Below are 16,645 nucleotides of genomic sequence, written 5' to 3'. Positions count from 1 at the left end.
TTGTGGATGGGACCAAAGACAATGGCTTTACTTTCTGTTTGGTTGAAGGAAGTTTCTACTCATCCTGTACTGGATGTCAGACAAGCAGCCTGATAAGTTAGCAACAGTGAAGGAGTTGTGAGAGGTGGTGGTGAGATAGAACTGGGTATTGTCAGTGTATGTATGAAAACTAAAGCTGTATATTTGGATGATGTTGCTGAAGCGCAGCTTATAGATGAGAGAAGGAGGGGGCCTAGGATAGATACTTGGAGAACATCATAGGTAACTGTACAGGACCAGGGAGAGAAGCCTTGCAAGTGATACTCTGACTACAAATAGATAAGAATGCAATCTGGTGAGGGGTGGGGTGATATTAGCTTAACATCCATCATTGGGAAAATGTTAGAGTCTATTGTAATGGATGTAATAGTAGAGCATTCAGAATTACATAATCTAATCAAGCAGAGTCAACATGGCTTCATGAAGGGAAAATCATGCCTGACAAATTTATTAGAATTCTTTGATGAGGTAACTAGCAGGATAGATAAAAGGGAACCAGTAGATGTAATATGTTTGGATTTCCAAAAGGCATTCGATAAGGTACCGCATGTAAGGCTACTTAATAAGATAAGAGCCCATGGTGTTGGGAGTAGTATATTAGCATGGATAGAGGATTGGCTAACTGATAGAAGACAGAGTTGGGATAAGGGGAGGGGGCATTTTCAGGATGGCAACCTGTAACTAGTGGAGTGCCACAGGGATCAGTGCTGGGCCTCAATTATTTACAATATATTTTAATGACTTAGATGAGGGAAGTGAATGTACTATCGCCAGATTTGCGGATGATACAAAAATAGGTGGGAAGGCAAGTGGTGAGGATGGCACAAGGAGTCTACAGAGGGATATAGACAGGTTAAGTGAGTGGGCAAAAAAGTCGCAGATGGAATATAATGAGGGAAAATGTGAGGTTTATGCACTTTGGCAGGAAGAATAGAGGAGTTGAATATTATTTAAATGGAGAAAGGCTGCAGCACAGAGGGATTTTGAATCCCAAAAAGCTAACATACAAGTTCAACAGATAATAGGAAAGGCAAATGGAACGTTGACCTTTATTTCAAAGGGAATGGAGTATAGAAATAGGGAAGTCTTGCTAAAACTATATAAGGCACAAGTTAGACCACACCTAGAATACTGTGAACAATTTTGGTCCCCTTATCTAAGGAAAGATATACTGACGTTGGAGGCAGTCCAAAGAAGGTTCACTAGGTTGATCCCAGGTATGGAGGGATTTTCTTATGAGAAGAGGTTGAGTAGGTTAGGCCTGTACTCGTTGGAGTTGAAAAGAATGAGAGTTAATCTTATTGAAACATGTAAGATTCTTAAGGGGCTTGACAGGATAGATGCTGAGAAGTTGTTTCCCCTTATGGGAGAGTCTAGGACCAGAGAGCATAATTTCAGAGTAAGGGGTTGCCCATTTAAAACATAGGTAAGGAGGAATTTCTTCCATCAGAGGGTTGTTAATCTGTGGAATTCTTTACCACAGAGGGCTGTAGAAGCTGGGTCATTAAGTATATTCAAGGCTGAGATAGATGGATTTTTAATCAGTAAGGGAATCGAAGGTTATGGGGAAAAGGCAGGAAAGTGGAGCTAAGGATTGTCAAATCAACCATAATCTCACTGAATGGTGGAGCAGACTCGATGGGCCAAATGGCCTACTTCTGCTCCCTACGTCTTATGGTCTTATGGCAAGGATATCAGCCTGGTCCTCTTCAAGAGTTGACTAATAGGCAGGCTGTTGCAGCTGTAATGGGGTCTGTACATTCTAGATGGATGGCAAGGGTGAGTAGAACTACCTTCGTCATCTGTACCTATCTTGTGATGCAAAATTGTGCTTTTAGGCAACATGATTTGATTATGAAAATTGAGAAATGAATAAAAGAACTTCACTATGCAGTTGAAGCTTGATCCCTGAGATGTATCCTATGCTCAGTCTTCTTTCAGGGTAAAAATTTTGCAGTTGAGTAACCGGATGTCCCATTTTCTCTTTTAACTAGGGACGACTGCTTAACTTGAGCTGTTCCACAGTCCCTACCTTTGTGCTGTCAATTACTGCTACCACACAGGTAAGGTAACTTGTGTTTTATATCGCTGAATGGTTAACAATGGTGGTATGTTATGTACTGTGACACAGGATCACTGGATGCCTTCATAAATAAATTAATTCCATCACTGATTCAAGAGGCATTTGTTGCTATTTTATTACCAATTTTAAAATGATGACAGATTCTCAAATCACTATTTTTAAAAGTGGTTATGTTTTGAATTGCATATTGTCTTTATAAACAGCCTAAACCATATTCACGGCCACCTCTTGTCCTTGCCATCTCATGTGGTCTTGCAAGTCCCATCGTATCAATCACAGACAAGGCCACCTTTGTTTGTTTGTATCACTCTCCACCCACATCCCCTTTCTACACCCCGATCCTACCACCTCCTTGTATCTGCCCCTAGAAAAATCTATCCCCCAATTCACTTTCAAAATCCCAACTATCTAACCTTTGGCCCTCCATTCACCACAACATTTCTGCAGCTACCAGTTTGCTCAACAGCACCCTCACCTCCACCTTCGCCCCAAAACCATTACTCTCTCACCCTGGCCATTGTTCCTGTATGGCCCTCATCTCCGCTCCCTTAAGTCAAAGGGACACAGATTTGAAAGGATAAGATGAACAACTGGTTTAGCCACCCAATGTCACATCTGGCTGAACATAAAGGACATCGGGTCTTGTTCTTGTTAGCTAAAACTACTCATTATTCCAGGATGATCCTGGAATGCAAAAATAACCCCCGTCGTCTTTCCTCTACTGCAGACGACCTTCTTAAACCGCTCTCTATCTCCATCACCCTCACCTCTAATAATAAGTGCGAGGAGCTCATGGACTTCTTTATCACTGAGATTGAAATAATCTGATCAGCTGCCCCTGTTGCTTGCCGTGGTCGTGTTTTCAGTTGCCTGGACCCTACGCTCTGGAATTTCCTCCTTGCACCCCTCCACATCTCGACCTTGCTTTTTCGCCCTAAAATCTATGTCTTTGACCAAGCTTTTGGTCATCTTGCCTAATATCTTCCTATGTGGCTTGGTGTCATATTTTCAAGCACAGAAGCACCCATTGAGTCCATGCAGCTCCCTGTAGGGCAATCCAGTGAGTCCCATACCCTCACCCTATCGCCATAGCCCTGCAAGTTTAGATCCCTCAAGTGCCCATTCAATTCCCTTTTGAAATCAATCACTGTCTCTGCTTCCACCACCCTTGTACACAGTGAGTTCTAGGTTATTACCACTTGCTGTGCAAAAAATGTTCCTCTTCACGTTCCTTCCTGCATCTCTTGCCCAAAACCTTAAACCTGTGTCCCCTGGACCTTGTCCCACCAATTGATGTGAACAGCTGCGTTATTTAAACCTATCATATTCTTGTACACCTCTGACAAATCTCCCCTCAATTTCCTTTGCTCCAAGCCGAACAATCCCAGATTTTCCAACCTAAACTTGTAGCTAAAATCCCTCATCCCTGGAACCAGTCTGGTTTATTTTCTCTGTGCCTTCTTAAGGATCCTTATATCCTTCCTTAAAGTGCTGACTAGAACTGGACACACTACCCTAGTTTTGGCCTAATATTTTTTTTTATTTATAAAGGTTCAGCATAACTTCCCTGCTTTTGTACTCAATGTCTCTAATTACGAAGCCCAAGAAGCAATACGTTTTGCTAACCACGCTCTCAATGTGTCCTGCCACCTTCAATGATCTATGCAAAAAAATCCCAAGGTCCCTCTGACCCTTGACACTCTTCAGAACTGTGCCATTAAGTCTGTATTCCCTCTCCCTATACCCCACCAAAACGCATCACTTCACACCTCTCTGCACCAAACTCCATCTGCCATCCGTCTGCCCACCCCACCAGCCTACCTATGTTCTCTTGCAGTCGATTTATCATCCTTGTTATTTGCCATACCACTCAAGTTTGGTATTGTTGGCAAATGCTGATATTGTATTCCAATATCCAAGTCTTTTATACATATTATAAAAAGCAGGGGTGCCAGCACTTTGACCCTTGGAGAACACCACTGTCAACCATCCCCCAATCTGAAAAACAACCATTTAACAAGACTTGCTATTTTCTGTTCTGTTTTATTATGTTAGAGACATTATATAAATATAAGTTGTTTTAAATTGTGGTCTGTACAATTCACCAGAACAGAGAGACTCAGACCTCTGCATACCATCCTGTGCAGTAGGTTTGATTGTGTCTGTGTGAAGTGTAGTCAGTAGAGGTTGCCCAGATTTAGGTCGACAAACTTTCTGCCAGCAATGACAGTGCTTCTGAACAGACCCAACTATAAAGCGCATTTGATCCTGTTTGACAGATCAGTTTGTTTAAATATATACTTCTAGTGACATGACACAGCATTATTCTCAATATGATGCTTGATACATACTGTTTTTACACATTTTTCTTGCTTGCCAGACCTTATAGCGTCAAGATGGCACAAAATAGCAGTTGAGCCAATGACAGTTAGTAGGTGCACTTTGATATTCAGCTATCTGGAGCATATGTTTAATTGCCAGTCTCTGTAATGTTAGCTGATCTCAACTGGGCTGGCAGTAGGGATGTGACAGGTGGCTTCAGTGCCCCTGAGCTAAAGAAAATAAATCTCAGCAAGAGTTTCCATTCCTGATTGTTTTCTAGTAACCCCTGCAGAAAAATGCACTCTGTGGCTTTATAATCACTTTCACTGTCAAATATCCTACCAGCTCTTACCATCTGTACTCATATACTTGGAAGTGCATGGTAAAATAGGGCAAAGTCAGCATGGTTTCATCAAGGGGAAGTCATGCCTGACAATTCTGTTAGAATTCTTTGAGGAGGTAACGAGTAGGTTAGACAAAGGAGAGCCAATGGATGTTATCTACTTGGACTTCCAGAAGGCCTTTGACAAGGTGCCGGACAGGAGGCTGCTTAGTAGGATAAGAGCCCATGGTGTTAGAGGCAAGGTACTAGCATGGATAGGAGATTGGCTGTCTGGCAGGAGGCAGAGAGTGGGGATAAGGGGGTCCTTCTCAGGATGGCGGCCGGTGACTAGTGGAGTTCCACAGAGATCAGTGTTGGGACCACAACTTTTCACTTTATACATTAATGATCTAGATGAAAGAACTGAGGGCATTCTGGCTAAGTTTGTAGATGACACAAAGATAGGTGGAGGGACAGGTAGTATTGAGGAGGCAGGGAGGCTGCAGAAGGATTTGGATAGGTTAGGAGAATAGGCAAAGAAGTGGCAGACGGAATACAACGTGGGGAAATGTGAGGTCATACACTTTGGTAGGAAGAATAGAGGCATAGACTATTTTCTAAATGGGGAGAGAATTCAGAAATCTGGAGTGCAAAGGGACTTGGGAGTCCTAGTCCAGGATTCTCTTAAGGTTAACTTGCAGGTTGAGTAGGTAGTTAGGAAGGCAAACGCAATGTTGGCATTTATTTCAAGAGGACTAGAATATAAAAGCAGGGATGTGCTGCTGAGGCTTTATAAGGCTCTGGTCAGACCACATTTAGAATATTGTGAGCAATTTTGGGCCCCGTACCTCAGGAAGGATGTTCTGGCCCTGGAGAGGGTCCAGAGGAGGTTCATGAGAACGATCCCAGGAATGAAAGGCTTAACATATGAGGAACGTTTGAGGACTCTGGGTCTATACTCGATGGAGTTTAGAAGGATGAGGGGGAATTTGATTGAAACTTACAGAATACTGAAAGGCCTGGATAGAGTGGACATGGGGAAGATGTTTCCATTAGTGGGAGAGACTAGGACCCGAGGGCACAGCCTCAGAGTAAAGGGAAGACCTTTTAGAACAGAGATGAGGAGAAACTTCTTTAGCCAGAGAGTGGTGAATCTTATGGAATTCATTGCCACAGAAGGCTGTGGAGGCCAGGTCATTGAGTGTATTTAAGACCGAGGTAGATAGGTTCTTGATTGGTAAGGGGATCAAAGGTTATGGGGAGAAGGCGGGAGAATGGGGTTGAGAAACTTATCAGCCATGATTGACTGGCAAAGCAGACTCGATGGGCCGAATGGCCTAATTTCTGCTCCTATGTCTTATGGTCATATGTGAAGAATGGTTACTGGGTTGAAGCCTTCAGAGGAAAGCTGACAACAGTACCTGAACCTGAGTTGGTTCAGTGATGGAGGAGGGAGACATAAATAAGAATTTTCCCTTCTAATTTAATTTGGTAGCATTTTATGCAACACTTGTGTTGTGAGCTGTTTATTGGAGATGGGAAAAACAATGATTGTTAAGACACGGGTTATTGCAGTCATAGCTCTGACTTCTTATTTTCTAAGGTAAGCAGGTAAGGGCTTCCTGAGTGTAACTGATACCTATGTGTTTTGTGCTAATGACTAACTATTAAAAGTTTTCTATCCCAGAGTATATAAAGAAGGCTTACACAGTTTAGCAGGAAGAGCTGCAAGAAACCACAAGGCTGTAATTCCCATGGCTATTAACTAGCAGTTAAATGAAAATGTCTGCCCCAGTTTAATACAGATCAGGATCTTTTCTTCCAAACTTTAAACTTTTAAACAATTATTGCTGCATTCGTTTTGCAATTTCCCACATTTTTAACCTGAACTACTGTGAATTGTAATTATTTTTTCCACTCAAATTTTTTCCTCTTCTGTCCTGAAGGTTTTGACTCTTGCTGAAGAACAATTTTGTAGAGAATGGCAGCCTTCTGGTATCTCACCCATTCTTGTGTGGGGCTAGGTAATGAGCAGGCTTTTTGAATGTGGTAGGAGGAGAGGAAGGGATTGTAGCTGAGGCCCACCCTCTTCTTGCCCAATGTCAATACATCTGCCTCAGTAGCACTCATGGACTCTAGTCAGTTCATTACCCATTCCTGTAGCCAACATGGCACTGAGGGCAGTATTGTGCTCCAACTGCTAGTCAGGTAATTTGGGCTCCAAGTAATTTTGTTGTATCTGTATTTTCACTGTTTGTACAAACTGTAGAGATTAATATTTTGTTTGTTGTCCTCAGGCACTGGCAATGATAGAGCTGTACAATGCCCCGGAGGGAAGGTATAAACAAGATGTCTATTTGCTGCCTAAGAAAATGGGTACGTTCTAGAACATGTGTATGCTTTTGCTGCACTCCATGCTCTTAAGGTGACTTGGCATAGCAGATCTAGGGATTCAATCCAAAATTTCGCAGCTTTGAGTAATGTCATCTGTACCTCCCCATCTGTGTAAGATGATGGACATGCAGTAGGTCAAATCCTTTGGGAATGGTGTAGCTTCATATGAGGTGACTTGTACCTTTAAAATAAATTGACAAAATAGAACAAAGTGAATGAGAACTCAATACAAGCAAGAAATAATTTATTTGTGAAATTCCTACATGGTATGTTCTCATTTATTGGCCACAAGGGAAAAATAATCCTTTTTCAGTTGTCCATCCCTTGCGAGCCAGGTGGGAGGATGGGGAGAGGGACTGCTCACCAGCTTGTGCTGCTCTGCACAGTCCATTGATTGTGCAAGAACAGACTGCGGTAATTATTTTACTTTAACCTTATTTGGAAACTGACCCATGCATATGCATGTAGAGAGATGGGGCAATGAGACAGATACCAACACAGGCACCACAGACAGACAGACACACTCGCATAAGCACTAGAGACAGGCACTGTCAATGTCAGAAGCTTGTCCTCTAGTGATTTGTGACCAGTGTTATTCCACAGACCAACCAGAAGAATTCAACCAGCAGTTTTGTGGACAGCACTCTTATCGGGCTGCTCTCAGTTTAGAAGTTCTTAAAACTTTTCAGACTTAATTTGACTTTAAGAAAATAGTTCTTTTTCAAAATATGCAACTGTATTTGTTTTCACAGATTGCTAATGCTGAATGTACTGTTAACTCATGTTTTTCAGATGAATACGTAGCAAGCCTTCACCTGCCCACATTTGATGCACATCTCACAGAACTGTCAGATGAGCAGGCAAAATACTTGGGTTTGAACAAGAACGGGCCTTTCAAGCCAAACTATTATCGGTAAGATGCAAAAAAAAAAGCTGTTCAAACTACAATTTTTGGGGTATGGTAAGTTCAGCTATTGACAGGTAGCAGACTTAAATTTAACGGCAGGGAGGGATTTTGTCTGGGCATTCTGACTAGAACTGTGGATAAAGCAAGTTGTTTGTAAGATCCATGAGAGAAGGAGAGAATGCAAACATTTGGAAGAGTAAAAAGCAGTTAAGTTTCAGACCTGATGCCTGATGGAGGATTTCACAGTTTTGAGATGATCATTTTGTGCATTTTCTGATCATAAATCATATCCACAGTAGCCTCACAATTGGTTGGTGACATTTTTGCATTTATCAAGCTGTGAAATGCATCACTCTTTAGCTATGTAGATAGAGCAGGTTAGATTGAGAGTAAAACTCCCGCTGCACTAAAAAGCACTAAGATACAGCACGGATCTTGTACAAAGTGCATCTCCTGCAGTACCCCAGCAAGTGCCTCCAAGTCATAAACAACTTGAGTTCGGTACAGAGGAAAGCTACTTCTAGACTGCCTGATTAAGTGCTCTGAAATCCAACAAAGCTGCACCTTTGTATCTATGGATAGGACAAAGTGCCTGGAGAGAATGACAGGAGGAAGAATGGGAAAGGGAAAGATTTAGAATGAAACTCCAGAAGGTTTGCAAAGAATCAATGATACCTAAATGTGGGATGAAGAACTTTGTGTAGAACTGACTTCTCTCTTTTACATGGCAGTAAGAGCAGAACCTAGTGAAGCATTGCTGATGCATTGTTTATGTTCTTTGTCCTAGGTATTAAATGTAAAACAATAAGAACAACAAACAAGAGGAGGAACCTTTCGTCACTACTGTACAGGATCAAAACCTCTGATTTAGCTGGCCTTGATTAAGTAGTTTTAGGTATATAGTCATTTATTTATTTAAATAGAATGTGTATAATCCCACCAGACGGTTTTTACTGCACTAGAAGATGAAAAAAGTGTCTCTGTTTAATGTGATTTTTTTTTCTTCTATTGCCGTAGTGTTTTAAAATAATGAATTAGTAACATCCTAGCTATTAACTGTGGGAAAGAAACAATGGAAACGAAAAATCAAACCGTCAGCTGTTTTAAAAGTTTTAAGGTGCACATATTCCAGTCTTTTTTTTTTGTTTTTAATTTTTTTTTGTTGAGTAAAAGGGTATGGTAAAGAAATGGTTAAATACTTCATATTTAGAATATCATTATGGAATTCCTCAAAGGATTTTTTTAAACAAAGCCCAGCAGTATGAGCTGGAGAACTTGCAAACTATAGCTTGTCGTTTATGTTCCGTTTTGAATCTTTTTTAAAAAATAGGATCTAGCAGACTAGGTTCTGTCTGACTGGTCGGATAGCGTAGCACTTAAAATTCCTTCTTTACTGCGCTGCTGTTCTTGGCTCAAGTCCCTGGCAGTGTTTGACACTTGGTCTCACCTGTTGTGAATATGAGCTTATTCTGCTCTCAGCTGGGGCATTAGCTTTGAGTTGGAGGAGCACATGAAGCCTAGAATGGCATGTGGGACTGACTGGGTCACTTAATGTTGCACAGGTTATCTGCAGACCTTTCACCCACCTTTATCTTTTCATTTTTTTAAAAAAACAAGTGAGCTGTATAATTATTCTGTGACTGGATTCAACACCTAAGTAGAATAAAGTTGCATTTTGGCTCAGCAGTTCTTAAATGGAAGAGAGAAATTATCAGCAATTTTAAAAAGACAAGTTTCATTTGTTTGCATACCAGTGGATTTATATTGCAGAACACCATGAAAGAGAATCTTTGGTGTTTGCCAGTGTGTTTTTGATTTAATTTATTATTCTATCTCTCCCACCATCCTCAAAAGCTTCAAATGGTACTAGCTGTTACAAACTGTTAGCTGATGGCTAGGGCTTGTGATTTGCCCTCTCTCACAGACCAGCATTTTCACTGATTTTGGACTTTTGTTCAAGTTGTACTGCAGCAAATCTCCTGTCCAGGCAGTAAATGGAGAAATGTTGCACAGTTTATCACCGGTTAGAACCTTAGATTTTTACAACACAAATTCAGCACATTGACCCTCAACCAGCTCTCTGAGCTAAACGCTTTGCACCATTCCTCTCCCCGTTTTACATTTTCCTGTTTTGTACTCTATGACAAATCACTCGCCCTTTCGATGGCTACCAGTCTAATTATTTGTCGAAATATATTATGTATGTTAAGCAAGTGCTGTTTTATTTAAAACATTTGATCACATCTGTTTTTGGATTCCAACAAATATCTTGACCCTATGCATTTCTGCAAGCTGCTATATTTGTGGGGGTTTTTTTCCCAAAACTGAAGCTTATATCTGAATCTCAGCCAGTTTTAGTGATTTATGATTTTTAATTGTTTTGATCGTGGAGAAGGGGTGCTAGTGAATGTATTATCATATGTAACAAATAAAAGTTTGAGGGAAAAAGGACACCAGCAACTTGCTCAGTAGAGCAGAAAAATCAACTTTTAAAAGAAACAAATCACTTGTTTATCTGCACAAACTGAGTTTCAAAATTGAGGTAACTATTTTAAGTACTGTATTAATGGTCAAGTATTGTAGTAGATGAGCAATAATGAATCTGTAATCATAAACCCAAATAAAGTGTTGATAAATTCAAAGTACTTTCAATGTTTTTTTTTTCCCTGTTGCATCTCATTCATTTTTCAATGAGGCATGTATTGATTTCCAACATTGTTTCCATTTGTTTTCCAGCTCTTCATCCCTCCCTATATTCTTATTTGGAGAGTGAGACAGACGAGCCCACAGACAGTTCCTTCAGGGTACTGTGTCTAGCCAGCCTATCAGGGTTTGTGCTTTTGTAATGCAGGTAGCACCTTTCTCCATCTTCAGCATTGACTTGCTGAAGCTCTCCAAACTCTTCAAGAGCAAGTTTGATGATGAGGTGTGAATTAAAGGCTGAAACCTCCATTGAGGCTTCAGTTTGTGGCCTACATTTAGGGGCCAGTTTTGAGTAGAGGCCTGGAAATCTCTTAATATGTAAACTAAAAAGCAATCGGCTGAATCTTTCCGGCATTTTCACTGGGCTTTTAAAAACTCCTCTGCTTGCACCATGTCCCACTTCCCCTCCACCCCTATACTCATCAACCTTCATTGGCTCCACATTTCTCTCCCAAGTCATTAATTACAAAATTTCTATACTTAGTTACAAATCTCTCTATGTCCTTGCCATCCTTCTGTCTGCAACATGCTCCAACCTTAAATGCAAACGCCCTGTACTCCTCCAACTCTGGCTACCTTTGCAACCCTATCCATTCCACCTTCATTGCAAAGTCTTAGCCGTTTTGGCCCACATTCTCACATGACATCTTTAAATCCCTCTGCCTTGCTTTTCTGCTTTTCAAAGGCTTCATCAAAACCTACCTCCTTGATTGTGTGTGTTTTTGTTGCCTTACAACGTGCATATGCTGCTGACTTGCACTAATTTCCAGTTAAGAGTAAATATTAGGTTATGACACCTTTGCCATCTTTACCTTTGACCCCTGCCAAGTAGAAACAGGAGGAGACCAGTTAACTTATGACAAGCCTGATAACCAAATGGAGAAAGCCAGAAAAGCTGAGAGGTAGAAAGGAAACATGAAGTGAAGAGGAAAAAGTGAAAATACTAATCCAACAGCTCCAAGGTCTTTTATTTGTCTATTTTATTTTGTCTTTTATTAACCCTTTGAAGAACTTTAAACATTTTTTTACATAAAACATTGGCCTATTGATTCAGTAGAGGACCTAACCAGCTACTGATTCAACCTATGGAGGTTGGTTAGGAGATGTTTTTTCCAGTTAAAAGCCACAGCTCACTGTAGAATTGTAGTTGATGAAAGAAGAAAGATTTATTCGGAATTTGTTTGGTTGTATGATTCAAACAGCATGCTCTTTCAGGGGGCTTCATACTCACATATAGAAGTTGATAGACACAGTTGGCAATTGCTCCTGCCACTTGGGAGGTGCAGTCTAAGAGCAAAGACCATGGGGACCTCAACAACCCCGGAATTTGAAAGAGTCCACCTACGCTGTCCTAGGCCCAACCTTCTTCAGCTGTTTCATCAATGACCTTCCATCATAAGGTCAGTGAGGATGTTCGCTGATAAATGCACAATGTTCAGCACCATCCACGACTCCTCAGATACTGAAGCAGTCCATGTCCAAATGCAGCAAGACTTGGACAATATTCAGGCTAAGGCTGACAAGTGGCAAGTACAGTTCGCACCACAAAGGTGACAGGCAATGACCATCTCCAACAAGAGAGAAGCTAACCATCTCCCTTTGACATTCAATGGCATTACCATCGCTGAATCCCCAATGATCAACATCCTGGGGGTTACCATTGACCAGAAACTGAACTGGACTAGCCATATAAATGTTGTGGCTACAAGAGCAGGTGAGAGACTAGGAATCCTGCAGCAAGTAACTCACCTGACTCCCCAAAGCCTGTTCACCATCTAAAAGGCACAAGTCAGGAGTGTGATGGAATACTCTCTGCTTGCCTGGATGAGTGCAGCTCCCACAACACTCAAGAAGCTTGACACAATCCAGGACAAAGCAGCCTGCTTGACTGGCATCTCATCCACAAACATTCACTCCTCCACCACCAACGAACAGTGGCAGCAGTGTATACCATCTACAAGATGCACTGCAGGAACTCACCAAGGCACCTTGGAAGGGACCTTCCAAGCCCACAACCACTACCATCTAGAAGGACAAGGGTAGCAGATAGACGGAAACCACCACCTGCAAGCTCCCCTCCAAGCCACCCTCCATTCCGACTTGGAAGTATATTGTTTTTCCTCCACTGTGGCTGGGTCAAAACCCTGGAACTCCCTCCCTAACAGCACTGTGGGTGTACCTATACCACATGGACTGCAGTGGTTCAAGAAGGCAGCTCACCACTACCTTCTCAAGGACAATTAGGGATGGGTAATAAATGCTGGCCAAGCCAGCCATGCCCACTTCCCATGAATGAATAAAAAAAATGTTGAGTGGATTTATAATAAATGAGTAATGTTCTGCTTATTCAACATCCATCCCATAACTTGGACTCAGTCTCAAGGTGGAGTGAGGAAAGGGGTCACAGAGCCATTGGCACTTGGCAGAAAAACCCAAGTGGATCCAAATTGTGCCAGAAGACTCATGACGAGATACTGAACTGAGTGAGCTGATGGAGTCTGGCTACCAGGCAGCACTGGCACCAGAGCAAGATCACAAAAAGTTCAGCCAGGACCATGTGGAGATGACTGCATGAAGGAGGCTCATTTTCCCCTTAAATATCTTTGTATTCGTGGCATTGGCCAATGGTGCCAGACTTGATGTTTGGACAAAGAGCCAAGAGATTGGACACAGACACCTGCCACTGCAAATGACCTTGCATTTTTGTGCTCAAATAATAACAAAAAAGGCTTGCATTTGTATAGCACCTTTCACACACACTGGATGTTCTAAATTGCTTTACAGCCAATGAAGTACTTTGGAAGTTGTAAGCCCATTGCGCACAGCAAGCTGCCACAAAAACCAATGTAATATTGACGAGATAATCTGTTTTCAATTATGTTGGTTGAGGGTTAAATATGTGTCAGGACACCTGGGCGAACTTGTCTGCTTTTCAAAATAGTGCCATGGGATCCTTACACCTGCCTGAGAGGGCAGATTTGGTTTAATGTCTCATCTGAATATACAGTGCATCAATAATTCTAGTGGTTGCCAAAGAAATTGGTAGGTTTCAAGACAAGAACTTGAAAAAAAATTGAATGAAAACATGGAGAAAAATGTTGACAAGCAGCAGTAGGTTATTCATCTGTGCACTGAAACTGTTGACATTGGGATAACTAACTGAAGATTTGCCACACGTGCCACAAATATTTTCTGATCTGGAGGAAAACTAATTAACCAGCCCTTTTAGAGGCAGGCATACTGTATGGATTGTCATAACATTTTAAAGGGATGGCGTCCTTTTTGTGACTGCTTCTCAAGAGGACATGTGGTTGAGTCCAGCATGTATGAAATATTCATTTTGGCAGATGGGCAGTTGTAACTCATCCTTGGGCAGGTTATTCATGGTACTTTCTTCCCACTAGGAAACCTTATGCACTAAAATTTCATTTATTCCAAGGCTACCATGAACTAGAATTGTAAAAATATAAAAGATGTTTAGGGTAGATGATTCTCAGATATACACACAACTTACAACTTCAAGGTTGTGACAACTCTCCATCCACTCCGTGTCTTCCACCCTCTGCACTCTTCACTATCTGCATCTGTCGTGATCTCCACACTCCAGTGAATTTATCTGATAAATAGCCTGGTAATACAGATGAGTGAAATGTCAGGTTTGGACCCCAGTCTGTGTGCTGAATTAGCTGATTTGCATCACATCAGAATATAAATGTCCTTAGCAATCCTAGCTTTTGGAGTGTAAATGGCTTCCAGTTGGGGGGTGGGGTGGGGGAGATTTTGTGGACCATTCTGAGGAAGGTTATTTAGACCTGAAACGTTGACTCCTGTCTCTCCACAGAAGCTGCCTGACCTGCTGAGTGTTTTCAACAGTATTCTGTTTCCATTTCTGATTTCCAGCAGCTGCAGCATTTTTGGGGCAGGTGTAGATGTCTGTGAAAGCAGGATTGAGCTTGGCTATGATGCCTCACGATTGAACACCTTGCTGTTCCAGTGCAAAAATCAGGAAACGTGGCTTTCTTTATGTGAGCACTTAGCACTGCTCCCCAGCCTCAAACTCTGTAAAATTTCTAATGCTGGGAAAACAACATGTTTTGGTTGGAAGATCAGCCTGGTTAAAGTTATACCCCACAGGTGATGGCAACAAAAAGTCCAAGAAGAATCAAAACATTAATTTTCCAGCTCTGTACACTAACTCCAGAGGTCTTGTGGTGCAGCGGGTAGTACCCTTGCCTCTAAGCCAGAAGCTCTGGGTTCAAGTTCCACCTAAGGACTTGATGGTCAAGGAAGGTGTGTTCATTACACAGCCAAAGAGGTTGGGTATCAATCTTTAAAACCTTCCACAACATGCCAATAGCAGGCGCTAAGAATGGGAGAGATTCCTGGTCAGCCATGTGCTGGAAAGAATGTTGAAGCTTCTACCATCACTATCCATAGCTCAAGCTTACAATGTGCATGTAAAAGTGAATGTTGCCACACCAACTTAGACTTACTGAGTGAAATGTAATACACCACCACCACACTAACCCTAAAGGAGTCTAGACAGAGTAGATAGAGAGAAACTGTTCCCATTGACGGAAATATTCAGAACCAGAGGCTACTGATTCGTTCACAGGATGTGGGCATTGCTGGCTTGGCCAGCATTTATTGCCCATCCCTAATAGCCATTGAGAAAATGGTGGTGAACTGCTGCACTCCATGTAATGTAGGTACACCCACAATGCTATTAGGGAATTCCAGGATTTTGACCCAGTGACAGTGAAGGAACGGCGATATAGTTCCAAGTCAGGATGGTGTGTGGTTTGTAGGGGAACTTGCAGGTGGTGGTATTCACGTGCATCTGCTGCCCTTGTCCTTCTAGGTAGAAGAAGTCGCAGGTTTGGAAGGTGCTGTCGAAGGAGCCTTGGTGGGTTGCTGCAGTGCATCTTATAGATGGTACAGTCAGGTGCCATTGTGCTTTGGTGGTGGAGGGAGTGAATGTTTAAAATGGTAGATAGAGTGCCAATCAAGCAGACTTTATTGTCCTGGGTGGTGTAGAACTCCTTGAATGTTGTTGAAACTGCAGTCATATAGGAAAGTGGAGAGTATTCCACCATACTCCTGACTTTTGCCTTGTAGATGGCGGACAGGCTTTGGGGAGTTAGGTGGCGTGAGTTGCTCTCTGCTGAATTTCCAGTCTCTGATCTGCTCTGGCAGCCACAGTATTTATATGGTTGATCCAGTTCAGTTTTTGATTCACGGTAACCCCCAGGATGTTGATGGTGGGGGATTCAGTGATGGTAATGCCATTGAATGTCAATGACGCAGCAGATGATGTGCGTCAGGCAGATCAAATCCACGAGGGAAATTTGATCACGCGGTCACAGCGGTTTTGCAATTTGTATTTTATTTCGTGATGCGTGCCCTGAATTCAATCGTAATAAGTCCACCAAGACTTTAGAGATTTTTTAGAAACTTAAGTTAAACATTTATTAGCAAAAGAAACAATTTCAAGCACATGCTTAGGTCTACAATTTACTACTATAATAACTCCTAAAACCCCTAAGTAATCTGGCTTCCAAGTTACGCCCCTGTTAAGGCAACCGTAAAAAAATATATAATAAACGGATGCCAGCAAGTTAACACAATACCCTGGACAGTAGAATTCAAAGTGGCTTTTCCCAGCTTCAGTTTCTATACACAGTTTAATGCATAAATACAGGAGGCTTTTCACACTCCTGGTAGATCTTACAATGCCTTCCCTGACACATAGCCTCATTCTCCTTTATACATGTTTCTCCCTTTTAATGTAAATCTCATTGTTCCCATATGTCTTTGGAACTTTACCTTTCTCATAATATAAATCTTTTCATGGTGCTAATATTATCAGTAACCT

At 41.7% G+C, this 16,645-nt stretch overlaps 1 protein-coding gene across 8 annotated transcripts in view; it reads left to right on the top strand.

The window, feature by feature from the left end:
* Positions 1–10,709, top strand: part of LOC144687254 (putative adenosylhomocysteinase 3) — a 107,690-nt gene extending 96,981 nt beyond the window's left edge. For 5 of the 8 annotated variants that reach the window (XM_078553093.1, XM_078553094.1, XM_078553090.1 and 2 more), the window contains 4 exons: positions 2,034–2,102; positions 7,064–7,142; positions 7,953–8,073; positions 8,855–10,709. In XM_078553093.1, coding sequence (XP_078409219.1) covers positions 2,034–2,102; positions 7,064–7,142; positions 7,953–8,073; positions 8,855–8,861 — 276 coding nt within the window. In that variant the 3' untranslated portion in view covers positions 8,862–10,709. Of the gene's footprint in view, positions 1–2,033; positions 2,103–7,063; positions 7,143–7,952; positions 8,078–8,854 lie in introns of those variants that run through there. The other 3 variants (XM_078553095.1, XM_078553096.1, XM_078553091.1) reach the window with 1 other exon arrangement.
* Positions 10,710–16,645: the final 5,936 nt, after the last annotated feature.

Source organism: Cetorhinus maximus, chromosome 12, assembly GCF_964194155.1.
Source record: "Cetorhinus maximus chromosome 12, sCetMax3.hap1.1, whole genome shotgun sequence".
NCBI lineage: Eukaryota > Metazoa > Chordata > Chondrichthyes > Lamniformes > Cetorhinidae > Cetorhinus > Cetorhinus maximus.
Note: the sequence above shows the minus strand (reverse complement) of the source record. Positions and strands in the feature narration are given on the sequence as shown.